Genomic DNA, 16,061 nt, shown 5'->3' with positions numbered 1-16,061 from the left:
CCGGGGGCCATGTCTTCTGGGGTCCCTCCAGTCTTAGTCAGACCTTTAAGTCTGGTCTTTTTACTAGAATTTGAGGTCTGTATCTCAATTTTCTCCTGGTCCGTCAGGGACTCTCTCTTGTGTTCCCTGTCGGAGCAGTCATTGGTAGTAGCTGGGCTACATTCAGTATTTTACATTTATTATTTCTAATCCTCATAGCCATCTGCAAGGTAATTGCTGTTCCCAAACTGTAGTTTAATTAGGTTAAGTAACATATCTAAGGTCATTGGTAGTAAGTGACAGAGCTTGGATTGAATCTACTCCACATCTGTGACCTGTCCATTCTCCTGTCCTTATTCTATTAGAAGACATCATAATAGTCAAATATTAACTGAAAAATACATGTTTCCATTTTATTAGAGTCACAAAAATAAAAATGACATTTTAGGTTTTAATGTAACTTACAGCAATTATGATGAGTTTTTTTAATATTCTGCTTCATTGTTTGTGTGAGCTTAAACAGTTCCAAGTTTAGAAGAGAGCTGTACTCTCAAATTGACAAATACATTGGTATTTCTTAATTTTTCACTTTCAGGAGGAAATTGTATTTTACCTTTCCTGGGAAAGTTTAAGTGGACAAAACTTATGGCTTTTTTTTTTTTTTTTTAATGCTTTTAAAATTTTGTTGTTTTGTTATTAAATTTTAAGACAGTAATAAGTTGATGAGAAAATGTTTTATTTTGGGGGGCATTGTGTTGCTTGAGAAATAAGTAGACATACATTTGAACCAATTTCAGATAATCCTCAGAAGGAATATCTAAAATGCCAACTGTAGTTTATACCACATACGTCACAACAGGGGTGCCATTCAAATGGAACAGTAGTTGTTTCAGTGCAAGAGTGACATTTCTAATATGAAAAAGAATTAAGGGTATAATCATGAAGTTCTGAAGTCTGAAGAGTGATTAACAACTAGAATCTTCAGTTTTTCATACATGCGATGTTTTCCTTTTCATAGCCTCAGCCGAACAGTAAATACAAGACTAGCATGTGCCGAGACCTACGACAACAAGGCGGGTGTCCACGAGGAACAAATTGTACATTTGCCCATTCTCAGGAAGAACTTGAGAAGTAAGTTATGAAAATTCTTTTTCATATGAGTTTAATTTTTGGTCGTTAAGGAAGTGCCTTATGCAGTCTTAAAGTTTATGATGAGTTTGAAAGATGCAAGTAAATTCACATTGTAGAGTTCTTTAGATTGCAAAATAGCTTGTCTTTTTTTTTTATTGAAACCACAGCTTATTGCTTATGGGAGCAAGATGAACATGATAAATTATTTAAAACTTTATTTAAAGGTCATGTCTTGAGACTAGCTTATAGTGGGGATCCCTGTGTCTACTAAGCATCTGTGCATAACAAAAACACCCTTCTGTGCACACTTTATTTGGTCAGAGTCAGTTGAAAGCAAAGTTCCAGGGAAAATGGTAAAGCAGATACTTTTTTTTTTTTTAATGGACTTTAATCTTTTTAACATTCTTTTCTGCTGTGTATTTTCTTTTTTCTTTCTTTTATGGATGACCCTCTTTTCTATGTCCATTTACCCCCGGATAATAAAAGTAAAGGGGTATAAGCTATATTGCACATTGTCAAAATTTTAATTGTTTTGCTTTTTAACCAACGCATTCACCATTGAGACCTAATCCCCCCCCCCAAAAAAAAATTGATCGGAACCTTTCTTCTGAAAAAGCAACCTGCATATTACATCCTTATTGGGCGTTTCCATTTTGCTAGTGGGCACTTTAAACTCCAATTAAGCTAATTTTCTCCTCCCATACTTTTTCTCTTCCACTTGTCATTCTGCCATCCCCCATTGTGTCCTGTCCAGCCATTTATACGTGCCATGTTTTGGGAGTCATCTTTTTCAGTTTTCCTTCATCTGCTTGTCTTAATCAGTCACCAAAGTTCTACCATTTCACCTTCCTATATATTTCTTACATCATTCAAACAGAACAAGGGGATACTGTGCAGTTTAAAGTCAGGAAAGGTGTGTGTCAGGGTTGTATCCGTTCACCATATTTATTAGACTGTATGCTGAGCAAATAATCCAAGAAGCTGGACTGTATGAAGAAGAACAGGGCAACAGGATTGGAGGAAGACTAATTAAGAACCTGCGTTATACAAATGATACAACCTTGCTTGCGGAAAGTGATGAGGACTTGAATCACTTACTGATAAAGATCAAAGACTACAGCCTTCAGTATGGATTACACCTCAACACAAAGAAAATGAAAATCCTCACAACTGCACCAGTAAGCAACATCATGATAAATGGAGAAAAGATTGAAGTTGCCAGGATTTCATTTTACATGGATCTACAGTCAGCACCCAGGGAAGCAGCAGTCAAGAAATCAAACAACACATTGCTTGGGCAAGTCTGCTGCAGAAGACCTCTTTAAAGTGTTGAAAAGCAAAGGTGTCACTTTAAGGACTAATGTGCACGTGACCTAAGCCATGTTGTTTTCAATTGCCTTATATGCATGGGAAAGCTAGACAGCGAATAAGGAAGACCTAAGAAGAAAAGAAGAAATGATGCCTTTAAGTTGTGGTGTTGGTGAAGAATATTGAATATACCATGGACTGTGTCTTGGATTGAATTGTGTCCCCCCAAAATATATGTCAACTTGGTTAGGCCATGATTCCCAGTATTGTGTGTTTGTTCTACATTTTGTGATTGTAATTTTATGTTAAAGAGGATTAGGGTGGGATTGTAACACACTTAATAAGGTCACACCCCTGATCCAGTGTATAGGGAGTTTCCCTGGGGTGTGGCATGCACCACCTTTTATCTTACAAGAGATGAAAGGAAAGCAAGCAGAGTGGGAACCTCATAACCACCAAGAGGAAGCACTGGGAGCAAATGCATCCTTTGTACCCCAGGGTTCCTGCACTGAGAATTTCCTAGTCCACAGGGAGACTGATGAGAAGGACCTTCCTCCAGAGTCAACTCACTAAGCCTTCGCCTGGAGCTGATGTCCTGAATTTGGACTTCTAGCCTACTGGACTGTGAGAAAATAAAATTCTCTTTGTTAAAGCCATCCACTTTTGGTATTTCTGTTATAGCAGCACTAGATAACTAAGATGGACTGCCAAAAGAATGAACACATCTGCCTTTAAAAGATATATAGCCAGAATGCTCCTTAGAAGCGAGGATGACCAGACTTTGTCTCACATACTTTGGACATGTTATCAGAAGGGACCAGTCCCTGGAGAAGGACATCATACATGGTAAAGTAGAAGGTCAGCGAAAAAGAGGAAAACCTTGTAGGTGATGGATTGACATAGTGGCTGCAACATTGAGCTCAAGGATAAAAATGATCATGAGGATGGCGCAGGACCAGGCAGTGTTTTGTTCTCTTGTGCATAGGTTCACTACCAGTCAGAACCAAGTTGATGGCACCTAACAACAACAACAATGTATTTCTTACCTCATATCTCTTCTTCTTTCCATCTTTATAGTTTAAGCTGTCATCTCCCCTTCTTGATCTGCAGTTGTCTCCTGATTAATCTTATGTCTACCATTGCTGACCTCTTCTCTCATTATTCCCCACAAAACAAAGAAATCTTTTAAAAACACAAATCTACTTATGCCACTTCTCTGCACAGGAGTCTTTGATAGATTCTCATTGCCCTAAACATAAAGATACAAAATCTGAATTGTGGCCTATAAGACACTACGTCATCCGGCCTGTGTCTACTTCTCTGATCTCTGGTATCATTTCTGATCTTGGTAAGAGCCTTTTCAGTTGAATAGTGGGGACAAAGACCCAGTTTCTCTGGGTTGATAAGAAAATGAGTGGTAAAAGCCAAAGGCTGAATACAGAGAATTCTTTTAAGGACTTTAGCTATAATAGGAAGCAGAGAAATAGAATATAGCTGAAAGGAAACATGAGGAAGAGTTTATTTTTTAAGATGCTTAATGTAAGTCATGTGTTGGAAATGGCAGGAAAAAGGAGAAATTTACAATGCAGGAGAGAAGAAAAATAATTACGAAAGTGCAGTCTTTAACAGTGGGCTTGGGACCTGGGGTTCAGGTGGAAGGATCAGCCTTAGAACCTAAGTGGAAAGATCGGCCTCAGCTGGAACAAGAACCCTTCCTACCTTGTTTTAGTAGGAAAGACAGCATGTGGCCACAGATGTAGTAAGGTTAGTAACATTGGTGTTGGAAAGATGAGTAGTGTTTTGGTTTTGTCTATTTTCCTATTACTTGGGAGGCAAGATCACCAGCTGTGGAGGGGCTGTGGAGAGTGGATGGGCCAAAGGATGTTAGGGATGGGAAAGTCTGTTTAGTCCAGAAGTATATTAATATATTGCTTGACCATTTTAAATAATCAATCATACTTTAGAAAGAAGTGTAGAGATAGCCAGATTGTACACTTTTTCTCCAGCATATTCAGCTGCTTAGGAGCAGACACAAAGTGAAAAGTTGAGTTTAACCAAAATTGGGATTTAACCAGGTGAATTCAACAGAGGGGGAGTGGACCAAGGGAGTTAAAGATACTTTCAGGGGAGTTTAATGGTGGATGGCGGACTCTAAGCTAGGTAGGAAGGGTGCGAGTGCTTGAAGGGGTGCATGGACAATTCAAAAAGAATATGGGATAAGATTAAAACATTTTTAGAAGAAAATGTAGGGGCGAGGCTCTGGGACCCAGTGTTTAATGATAGATTATTAGATATGGTAACAAAAGCTCCACCAGCAAAAGACAAAATAGATAGATGGGACCTCGTAATTATTAAATACTTTTGTACATCAGAGGACTTTATTGATAAATTGAAAAGACAACCTACAGATGGGGGGAAAGTTTTCAGGAACCCTTATCTGATACAGATAAGGGCCTAATATACAAAATATATATGAAACTTTTACTTAACAACAACAAAAAAACCGAATCAAAAAGTTGGCAAAGAACAACAACCCCCTCGCCAAAAAAGAAAAAAAAAAAAAAAATTTCACTATTCAACTGAAAAGGCTCTTACTGAGATCAGCGGTGATATCAGAGATCAGAGAAGTAGGCACAAGCTAGATGATGCAGGGTCTTAGAGGCCACAATTTAGATTTTATATCTTTATCTTCAGGGCAATGAGAATCTATCAAAGACTTAAGTGCAGAGGAGTGACATAAGTAGATTTGTGTTTTTAAAAGATGTTCTGTTTTGTAGGAATAATGAGAGAAGGGGTCAGCAGTGGTAGATATAAGATTAGTTCAGAGACAGCTGCGGAGCAAGGGTGGCCATAGATGGTGATACTAATTAGACATAGCCAGTCACCTCAATGGATTTGTTCTCTTGGTTTGAAGGCTATTTTAGTTATCTATTGCTCCTATAACAGAAATACCACAAGTGGGTAACCTTAACAAACAAATTCATTTTCTCACAGTTTAGAAGGCTAGAAGTCTGAAGTCAGGGTGCCGACTCTAGAGGAAGGCTTTCTTTCTCTGTTGACTCTGGACGAAGTTTCTTGCTCTTCTGCTTGTTTCCTGGTTCCTTGGAGATCTTCCTGTGGCTTGACATCTCTCTTCCCCCATTTCTGCTCTGCCCACTTGTTTAGCCTCTTTTATATCTCAAGAGATTGACTCAAGATACACCCTACACTAACCCTACCTCATTAACATAACAAAGACGCATTCCCAAATGGGATTATAACCACAGGCAAAGAGGTTAGGATTTACAACACATATTTTTGGGGGACATAATTCAATCCATGGAGCTCTGGTGGCACAGTGGTTAAAAGCTTGGCTGTGAACCAAAAGGTCAGCAGTTTGAATCCACTACCTGCTCCCTGGAAACCCTGTGGGGCAGTTTACTCTGTCCCTTAGGGCCACTATGAGTGGGAATTGACTTGACAGCAATGAGTTTGGTTTGCTTTTGGATTCAGTCCGTAACATGGTGGGAATGTAAAATGGTATAGCCAATGTGGAAAACAGTTTAGTGGTTCCTCTAAAAGCTGAATATAGAATTACCATATGACTCAGCAATCCCAATCCTAGGTATATACCCAGCAAAACTGAAGGCAAGAATGTAGACAGAAACCTATGCAGCCATGTTTCTTGCAGCCCTTTTCACAGTAGCTAAAAGGTGAAAATAACCCAAATGTCCACCAACAGATGAATGGATAAACAAAATGAGATATATAAATACAGTGAAATATTCTGCAGCTGTAAAGTGGAATGAAGTTCTGATGCATGCAGCAACATGGATGAACCTTGAAAACATGCTGAGTGAAATAAGTCAGTTGCAAAAGGATAAATACTGTATAACCTCACTTACATGAAATAAGCGAATATATAGAAACCAAAGATTATTAATGATTACCAGGTATGGAAGGGTGGGGGTAAAGGAGGAGTTTTTGTTTGGGGAGCATTGAGTTTATGTTAGTGGTGGGTGGAATATTTTGGAAAAGGAGAGTGATAATGGTGGCACAACATGAAAAATGTCATCAATGCCATTAAATTGTAAATGCTGAAGTTTTACTAGTGAATGTTTTGGTGTGCATTTTCTGCACGATAAAAAAATAAATAAAAAGAATAGGGAGTAATTGAATTTTTCAAATGTGAGGCCCAGATTCTAAATCCAAGTGTTCCTACCTGAGTAGGAAGTACCTTTAGCTGTATTAGTGGTCTCATGTGTATCCCAACTTGTCACTTACTTTACCTCCTTTAGTTAAGGTTTTACTTCTCATAATTCCTTTCTTTTGAGTTGTGATTCTGCTAGGCTTAAAATCAAAATTTATTTTTTGCTTGCTAGAGTGTTTTTTACAAACTTAAGGTTATCTGAGATTTGTCCTTTCAGGGTGGAAAGCAAGGAGCAGCTGGGCTTTTTGTATAAGGACCTTTGAGGTAAAGAATGAAGAGCAGATTTCAGAAAGCATGTTGAGGAAAGCAGAGGGATCTTTGGGCCCCTCCATGCCACTGAATTGCCTTTCTGAAATACACTTCTACCCCTATTTCTCCTTCTTAATCATTGGTTCCCCAGTGCTTACAAGATGATATGTGTAAACTGGCCATAACCTGTTTTGTTTTTGTTTTTTAATACTTCATTTTCTATCACTCCAGCATAAGCCAGTCTGATCTGGGAACATTTTTATTTTATTAAACTTCACCTGCCTCTGTCAGTGTGTGCATGTGTGTGTGAGAGAGAGAGAGAGAAGATTGAATGATGAAGCTGTTTATAGATACTGAAAGACTAAAAGGGAAACAATTGTGAAAGTATTGTTAATCACCAATACTATTTATACTTACCATGTTGGTTATATATAATATTAGTATCAGATTAATTTAGGTATATATGACTCCAAATGTGTACTGTTCTTTTCTACTCATGTAACAATTTTTCACTACTTTAATACATTGGAGGGAACATTGACTAGGACTACATCATAATGAAATTTTTGTTACAAGAGTGGAAACAAAATTTCTTGGAGTCCAGGATCAAATTTCATCAAGTATTAGAGTATTACTTCTGGTCACCATAAATAAAACTTACTAGAAGAGCCTTTAATCTGAATACATTTTACATTAGGCATAAACTAATCTGTAAAATATAATACTAATCTATATTTTAGTGTTACGCTTGTTTTAGAGTGAGTTTTTTTAATCTCCTTGAAAATTATATAATGCTTCCACAATTTGGTAAGAGCAGTGAATGCTTTCAACTCTTGCATACTTATTCTCTTCATTCTGTGTTCCCAACTAAATTCGGTACTGGTTCCTGCCATTTGTACATAGTGTATTTTATATTCCAGTTACATGGAATTTTCAAAAGGATTCCTTACCACGCTCCCAAAAGGTTTCTTTGAATACATGTATACTTCGCTATATTATAAGCTTACATATACACGTATACTATATATTATGTGAATAACATATTTTCGTATGGCATCTATCACAGTTTTATGTAGACTACATTTGATATTAAACTCAAGAAACTTCTTTCAAAGCTGTTTCATCCTTTTTAATCTTGTCCTATTGCCCTTTTTTTTTTTTGCCCCTTCAGAGTAAGATTTAGTTAACTGTTCATTGATACATTGATTGTTTTTGAAACAGGTATCGATTAAGGAACAAAAAGATCAGTGCAACTGTAAGAACGTTTCCTCTTCTAAATAAAGTTGGTGTGAACAACACTGTCACAACCACAGCCGGAAATGTCATTTCTGTCATAGGAAGTACTGAAACAACAGGGAAAATTGTTCCAAGTACAAATGGAGTTTCAAGTGCAGAAAACAGTGTTTCTCCACTAATCCCACGTAGTACTGAGAATACATTAAGAGTTCTGGAGACTGTGAAGAAAGTGGGGAAGGTTGGCACTAATGGTCAGAATGCTGCTGGGCCCTCTGCAGAGTCCGTAACTGAAAAGTAGGTATTCGGTAAAAATGGTTAATACGACTTCCTTATCCCTTTTAGAGACCCCGAGTATGTTTACTTATCCTGAGAAAAAGCAGAATTTGTATGCAGAATGTTTGATGTAGTAGAAAAACCACTAAGTATCAAGAAGTTTGAGTTCACATCCTGCTCTGCAACTGAATAGTTCCGTGACCTTGGAAAGTCACTTCACCTCTGGGTGTTTTCTTCAACTATAAATTGAAGGGGTTGGATCAGATGAGGGTTTTTTTTACCCCGTATTTCCTTGAATTTTAGGGTTGATTCCGTAGCGTTGCTGGAGAGGAACTAAGTAAGTTCCTAAACCAATGAAATGCTGAACCTTTAGCCTCTGTTTCTGTCAGGGCAGTTCTTTTATTTATGCTCTTTAATGAGGCATAGTTGTTAAGAGGGGAAATTTTGGAGTCAGTCTGTCTGGGTTCAGATTTGGCTTACTGCTTCCTAGCTGTTTGATCTTGATCTCTCTGTGTCTGTCCTCATTTTACTCATCCGTAAATGTAGAATAACAGTTGTATCTACTTTCACCTGTTGGTTGTGAGGAATAAATGAGTTAATACATGCAGCGTGTGTGGTGAATAATACCTGCCACATAGGAAGCTCTCAATAAATACCTGTTGTTATTACTGGTGTTACTGTTGCACCTGGGTTTTAGTGTAGAATTTCATTTGGCAAAAGAGTTTTGGTGCTTTAAAAAAAGTTTTAAAACCTTGGAGGATCTGAAAAGTTACTTCCAACTCAAAAATCTACTACTGCCTTGATATTCGTTTGGGGTCTTAAATCTCAGGGCATGCTCAGTTTTTGTTGCCCAATTGTCATTATCTGTTTTTTACTTTGCTAGGAACAAAGCATTACGCTAGACTCACAGTAAACTGTTAGTGATTTCACATAATAAATGATAGGTAGATGAGTATTAATATTCTCTACTTCTGCAGTCAGCATGTGATCATGGAAACTGCTTATTAAAGGACTCTTATGCTCTTCACTGGGAGAGATTTTAGAAAAAATATATTAGAGAATATTGTCTCGTTAACGAATGTTATGTGTGCATTCATTCTGAGGTCTATTCTTGGTACTTTTGGAAATGCATGACAAGTATAAGATGATATCTCTGCCTTTAAGGAGCTTATGATGATATAGTTGTGGAGACAGCATTTAAACAAATGAAGCAGTACTGAAATTTTATTAAAGCCCATTGCCATCAAGTTGATTCTGACTCATAGTGACCCTACAGGACAGAGTAGAACTGCCCCATAGAGTTTTCCAAGGAGTGCCTGGTGGATTCGAACTGCTGACCTTTTGGTTAGCAACCATAGCTCTTAACCACTGTGCCACCAGCGTTTCTATGAGTTGGCAATGGGTATGTGCGTCTGAAATTTTATTAAAGGACAAGAAAATTTTATATCGCTGGGAGAAATATGGGAGAAGATTTCAGAAAAGGAAATAGCAAAACTTTGATCAAGTTTGTTGGTAATTATATGGAATATGGAGGAGACCAACTTTTTATGTTCAGGAAATGAGCTTTTGAAAGGTTTTGGTAAGGTAATGTTGTAAAACTGTTTTATATCCATACAATTGAATATTACTCAGCTATGAAAAGGAGTAATTACTCTGTAGCATTGATGAACCTTGATGTTAAGTGAAAGAAGCCAGACACAGAAGGCCATAGAGTGTATGATTCCATTTACATGAAATGTCCTGAATAGGCAAGTCCATAGAGACAGAAAGTAAACCAGAGGTTGCCAGGGGGTAGAGGGAGTGGGGAGTGAATGCTAATGGGTATCGGGTTTTTTTTTCTTGGGGTCATTAAAATGTTCTGAAACTAGATAGTGGCGATGGTTGCAGAACCTTGTGAATATACCAAACCCTCCTGAATTGTACACTTAAAAAGGGTAAATTTTATGGCATGTGAATTATATCTCAACTTCTAAAACTATGATGGGAAAAAAATTTAAGAAATAAATCTGAACAAAGCATTTGCGTAGTCATACAAAATTATGTATCACCTCCAATGTGTCAAATACCAGTCTAGTTGGTATAAAAAAACCAAACCAAACTCATTGCTGTCAGAATTGCCGACCTTTTGGTTAGCAGACAAATGCTTACCCACTGTGCCACCAGGGCCCCCTAGTTGGTATAGCTAATGAAAATGAACTAGATATAGCCCTTTCCTCTAAGGGTCTTCTAGTCTAATTGAGTAGACAGACATGTGAACAGATAATATACTCTAAAAGGTACTGTAATGGAGTTGTGTTCCAAGGTTTCTTAGACGTGAGGTGATGATGTCTGAGTTAGTTCCAGAAGGATGGGTAGTAAAGAAGTAAGGTGCTTCCAAGTAGAGCAAAAAGCACCAGCATAGGCATGCAGCTATGAGAGGGGCTGTTGTAAAGGAGCACTTAGAATCCTGAAATTCATCTAGGATATAGCTGTGGTAATCTAGCTCTCTGACTAGAATGTAACTGAAAATTAGCTTTTTCCTTAAGTCTGAAAGTTTGGGATAGCCCGCATGATTTTATGAAGCCGTGAATATTTCTCGTGGATTTTGATGCTTTTTTCCTGATAATTCCAAAAGTTTTCTATTTTAAAGGACTACTAATCCAAATTTTATGGTACATACATTTTGACATGGATGGGCCAGATAATCTGTGTATAGTACTTAGCATAATGGTTGGAGTGTGGTAACTGCTCAGTAAGTGTTAATTATTATTATTATAAGGAAATCCTAATCGTTTTCCATATTTCCTTTAACTTCAAAAAGTAATCAAGGCCCTAAAATATCTCAATTCTGAGCCAGTACTTTTGCACCTAATGTTGTTATTCACAAATCCTTTGTTAATTTCTATATTTTAATATACAGTTGCACATAGAAGTAAACAACCACTAGACTGATCTGCACCTTAAAGGCACCCCATACTCCTTGTTTACACTGCAGCTTTAAAAGGTTTTCTCTAATTCCAGAAAAACCTTCTAATCTGATTGGGATGCCAGGTATTCAAATCTGTGTCATTAACATGATCATTTTCTTGAATCACCACAAACCTAAAGCTTGGCTAAAGTTCGATGTTTTAAAAGGGAATAAGAAAACCAAGATGAGATTCTTGGGAGCTGATTAGTTGGTGACTCAACAAAGGAAATCCTTTTGTGTATTTAAAAAAAAAAAGATTAATGTCACCGAGATAAAAGGTTTATGTATTTTACATCAGTGTGATGAGTTATCAGGTACAACTATTTCATTCATCCAGTGAATATTCACTGATTACTTATCTACCTGCTGTATGCTGGGAACTGTTGTAGATGCTGGGGATATAGCAGTTAACAAAGTATGTAAACGCAGCCTTTCTTTAGGAGTTTACATTTCAGGTAATCTGACTCTTAGTCGAAGAGTTCGTTCAGTGTCTGTCTTCTTTGTCCCCAAGAATTCTACTGGCAAACTATATTTCTTCTATTGAGAATTTATTGAACAGGAATTTTTTTTTTTTTTTTTTTTAATTTCCAGTAGGAAAAATCTAATTAAAGAAGGGGTAAAAAGGAACTTATGGGTCACATTAGTATCTGGGATTTTTTTGTATTGCTTGTTTCCCCCACCAGAAAATGTGACCTGATACTGTGACCCTGTGAATTAACCATGTAAAGGCAGTGAAATTCATTGCCTTATTTGTCATAGAAATTTATAGTGTTTTTCTGTTAATGGTTTCACTATATAATTTTATGAAAAATTTCTACGGAGGAAGACTTGTCAATCATAGGTAGTGACTTATCCCTCTTTGTTAAATTCTTTCTCCAGTAAAATTGGTTCTCCACCCAAGACTCCTGTAAGTAATATAGCAGCTACCTCAGCTGGGCCCCCTAATGTTGGAACAGAGCTGAATTCTGTGCCTCCAAAATCTAGCCCATTTGTAACTAGAGTACCAGTATATCCTCAGCATTCTGAAAACATTCAGTATTTTCAAGATCCAAGGACTCAGATACCTTTTGAAGTCCCACAGTACCCGCAGACAAGTAAGTAATTTTAGACAATTGTACGAAAAAAGAAATTTTAATTTAACATTTGTTGCCCTTACATAAATTAGTCAGTTTATCTAAACATGTCTACATAAAAAAAAAAAAAAAATCCCTTGGACTGCATAACCCCTATGTTTTCTTCCTACCCCAATAATCTGTGATTCTAGATACCAATAGTTTTAAGGTTGTCATTCCTATGAATCAAGTATCAATAAGGTCAGTGGATGAGCTTCGGGGGGGGGGTGGTAAATCTAAAAATATTTTGTTTATATATGCTCATGTACATTTTTGGGAAGATAGTTCACAGCTTATATAGATTTTGAAAGAGGTCCTTAACCTCTGACCCCCAAAAGGTTAAGAACCAATGATCTGTCAGTTTGATCCAATGTAGAGAATTCCTTAAGAGAGCCCAGTGCTCAAGGCAGATATTCTTTACTAGTTAAGCTAAACTATTGTTTGGTTTAAAGAAGACTTCGGGGGGTATTTGTGGTTTAACATTAAAGGTGATCTCAGCGCAGTAGTTTTCAGGGGTTCATCCAGCCCCAGTGGCTCCAGAAAGTCTGGATTCCCCCTTTTGATCAGAATTCTTCTGTAGAATCTTTGACCAAAACATTCAGGAATGGTAGCAGGAAACTTTATGGGATCAAATTGACAGCAGCAAATCTAGGAAGCTTAGGGGGCAGAGAGTTTGTGCTTACTGGGGAGGAACAGTTCAGAAAAGGAGAGTGAGAATGGTTGCACAACTTGAAGAATGTAATCAATGTCAATGAATTGTACCTGTAGAAATTGTTGAATTGGTATATGTTCTGCTGTGTATATTTCCAAAAACAAAAATTATTTAAGAAAAAAAAAACCACAGTGATCTAGCTAATTACTTAATTCAAAACCTGTAGCAATAGGTGTGGTAGAAAGAAATTTACCAGCCATCTGTGAATACCTCTGTCATGTATTTTCAAGACATTATTCAACAAGGTATTGAATGTTTTCATAGAGTGGTGTCTTGAAAGTGTGCAGCTTCCTTATGAAGCAGTGTAACTAAAGTTTAAAGCTTATTTTATTTTTCCACATTAAAGGCTGCATTAGATGTAAACCATTTTAAAATGTTGGGGGTTTTACTAAGATCACATTAAATATTCCTCTTTCCAATTTTCAAGGATACTACCCACCACCTCCAACGGTACCAGCTGGTGTGGCTCCCTGTGTTCCTCGCTTCGTGAGGTCCAATAATGTTCCAGAGTCCTCCCTCCCACCTGCTTCCGTGCCATATGCTGATCATTACAGTACATTTTCCCCTCGAGATCGAATGAATGCTTCTCCTTACCAACCTCCTCCGCAGCCGTATGGTCCAGTTCCTCCAGTACCTTCTGGAATGTATGCCCCTGTGTACGACAGCAGGCGCATCTGGCGCCCACCTATGTACCAACGAGATGACATTATTAGAAGCAATTCTTTACCTCCAATGGATGTGATGCACTCGTCTGTCTATCAGACGCCTTTGAGGGAAAGATATAACTCATTAGATGGTTATTATTCAGTGGCTTGTCAGCCACCAAGTGAGCCAAGGACAACCGTGCCTTTACCAAGGGTAAGTAATGATAGAAAGAGGAATGCTATTAAGGACACTGTCTCTGGAGTTAAACCACCAAGGTATATATCCTGGCTCTTCCACTTACTAGTTCTTTGACTTAGGGAAGTTACTTGACCTCTCTGTGCCTCAGTTTTTTTCATGTTAAATGGAAATCATAGTAGTACCTACCTCATAAGGCTGCCATGAGGATTAAATCAGAAAAAATAAAGCTCTTAGAACTGGGCCTGATACAGATTAATGCTCAATAAATGTTATATTTGGATAGGAAACTAATGGGAAGGCAGAAAGAGATCTTCAAAATAAAAGCACAGGGCCTTTTTTCAGTATCCTCCCATTTTTACAAATGCCCTTCCTAAACCAGAAAAATGAATAAATACTAATTTTTTTAAGTGTGTGGAGAAAAATAGGCTAGGATGACTTCCCAGCCTTTTTTTTTTTGGTCCCAATAAACTGTTTTTGTTATTTCCACAGAGGATAGTTAAATTTATTCACTGCTCCCTAGATGATTAAGATTGTTTCTTTTATCCCCCCTTAGGAACCTTGTGGTCATTTGAAGACCAGTTACGAGGAGCAGATAAGAAGAAAGCCAGAGCAGTGGGCACAGTACCACACTCAGAAAGCACCTCTTGTCTCTTCAGCTCTTCCTGTGGCAACACAATCACCAACACCGCCTTCTCCTCTATTCAGTGTAGACTTTCGCACTGATGTAAGAAAGGTTTTAATCACTTGATGTTACAGAGATAGGTCAAACAACTGGCTGCAGAACATTCACTTAAACCAGGGTAGCTATGTTGGCTGTTTATCAGTGGTTTGGTGTGCAGTTGAGTTTAGCTCAGTAAACGCTGTGTAAGCACTATGGCTAGGTGTTGTGAGTCTCTAAAGACCATTAAGGTATTTCACCAAGAATTTAAAATTTTTCCACCAGTGTAGTTCTCATTATTTTTATGGTTCTTAATAAGATTTATAACTATCATTTATTGAGCACCTACACCTGCCAGGCACTGTACTAAAAATTTACATAATACTGTTTTCTTTAATTCTTATAAAAACCTTAGGGGGCAGGTATTATCCCTCTTTTACAGGTGAGGAATCTTACCCAGAGAAGTTAAGTAATTTGCCCAAGATTATTCAGCCTTTACATAGCAGACCTGGGATTTGAATCCTGGTCTATCTGAAGCATTTCTTCCCTACTTCACAACAGGTACAGAAATGCCTTCTGTAGTATTCATGCCATTTACATCACTGTTAATTGTTCTTGGCATAAAAAAATTTTTTTGTATAAGGATGATTTTTCTCTTTACCCTTGTGTTTTAAGCACTGTTGTATTTAGAGAAAACCATTAGTTTAAACAGTTTCTTCTTTTTTTATTACACACTCTTTCACCCCTAGAGGTTCTAATATAAAATCTTTAAAAATCTTTTCATTATGAAAATTCCAAACATATACAGAAGTAGAGAGAATATATATTATGCCCCATTACTGATCACCCAGCTTCTACAGTTATCAACTCATACCCAGTCTTGTTTCATTTATACCCCCCGCTTCCCATTGGATTATTTTGAAGTAACCCTAAACATATTTTATCCGTAAGCATTTCAGTAGACCACTGAATTTTTAAACTAGGTCCAAATACATCTCACCAAACAGTCTTCAAAGCATCTAAACATTTTGAAAAAGTGATAGAATTGCTACTTGCCAGATTAAAAAAAAAAAACAGCATTTTACATTTTATATTATGTTTTTAGGGAATAAATATATCTCCAAGACTCAAATCTGCTATTGGCTAGCAATGTGACTTGAAACAAGTTATTTAACCTTTTTGGTCTTAAATTTGCTTATCTGTATAACTGTTGTTGTTAGGTGCTGTCGAGTCGGTTCTGACTCATAGCGACCCCATGCACAACAGAACGAAACACTGCTGGTCCTGTGCCATCCTTACAATCATTATGCTTGAGCCCATTGTTGCAGCCACTGTGTCAGTCCATCTCCTTGAGGGTCTTCCTCTTTTCTGCTGACCCTGTGCTTTACCAAGTATGATGTCCTTCTCCAGGGACTGATCCCTCC

At 37.5% G+C, this 16,061-nt stretch overlaps 1 protein-coding gene across 7 annotated transcripts in view; it reads left to right on the top strand.

Annotated features, from left to right (window-relative positions):
• Window positions 1–16,061, top strand: part of RC3H2 (ring finger and CCCH-type domains 2) — a 48,445-nt gene that overhangs the window by 26,614 nt on the left and 5,770 nt on the right. For 6 of the 7 annotated variants that reach the window (XM_049895544.1, XM_049895543.1, XM_049895550.1 and 3 more), the window contains 5 exons: window positions 998–1,110; window positions 8,078–8,386; window positions 12,192–12,406; window positions 13,564–13,994; window positions 14,533–14,703. In XM_049895544.1, coding sequence (XP_049751501.1) covers window positions 998–1,110; window positions 8,078–8,386; window positions 12,192–12,406; window positions 13,564–13,994; window positions 14,533–14,703 — 1,239 coding nt within the window. The remainder of the gene's footprint in view (window positions 1–997; window positions 1,111–8,077; window positions 8,387–12,191; window positions 12,407–13,563; window positions 13,995–14,532; window positions 14,704–16,061) is intronic. The other variant, XM_049895545.1, reaches the window with a different exon arrangement.

Source organism: Elephas maximus, chromosome 9 (assembly GCF_024166365.1).
Source record: "Elephas maximus indicus isolate mEleMax1 chromosome 9, mEleMax1 primary haplotype, whole genome shotgun sequence".
Taxonomy (NCBI): Eukaryota; Metazoa; Chordata; class Mammalia; order Proboscidea; family Elephantidae; genus Elephas; species Elephas maximus.
Note: the sequence above shows the minus strand (reverse complement) of the source record. Positions and strands in the feature narration are given on the sequence as shown.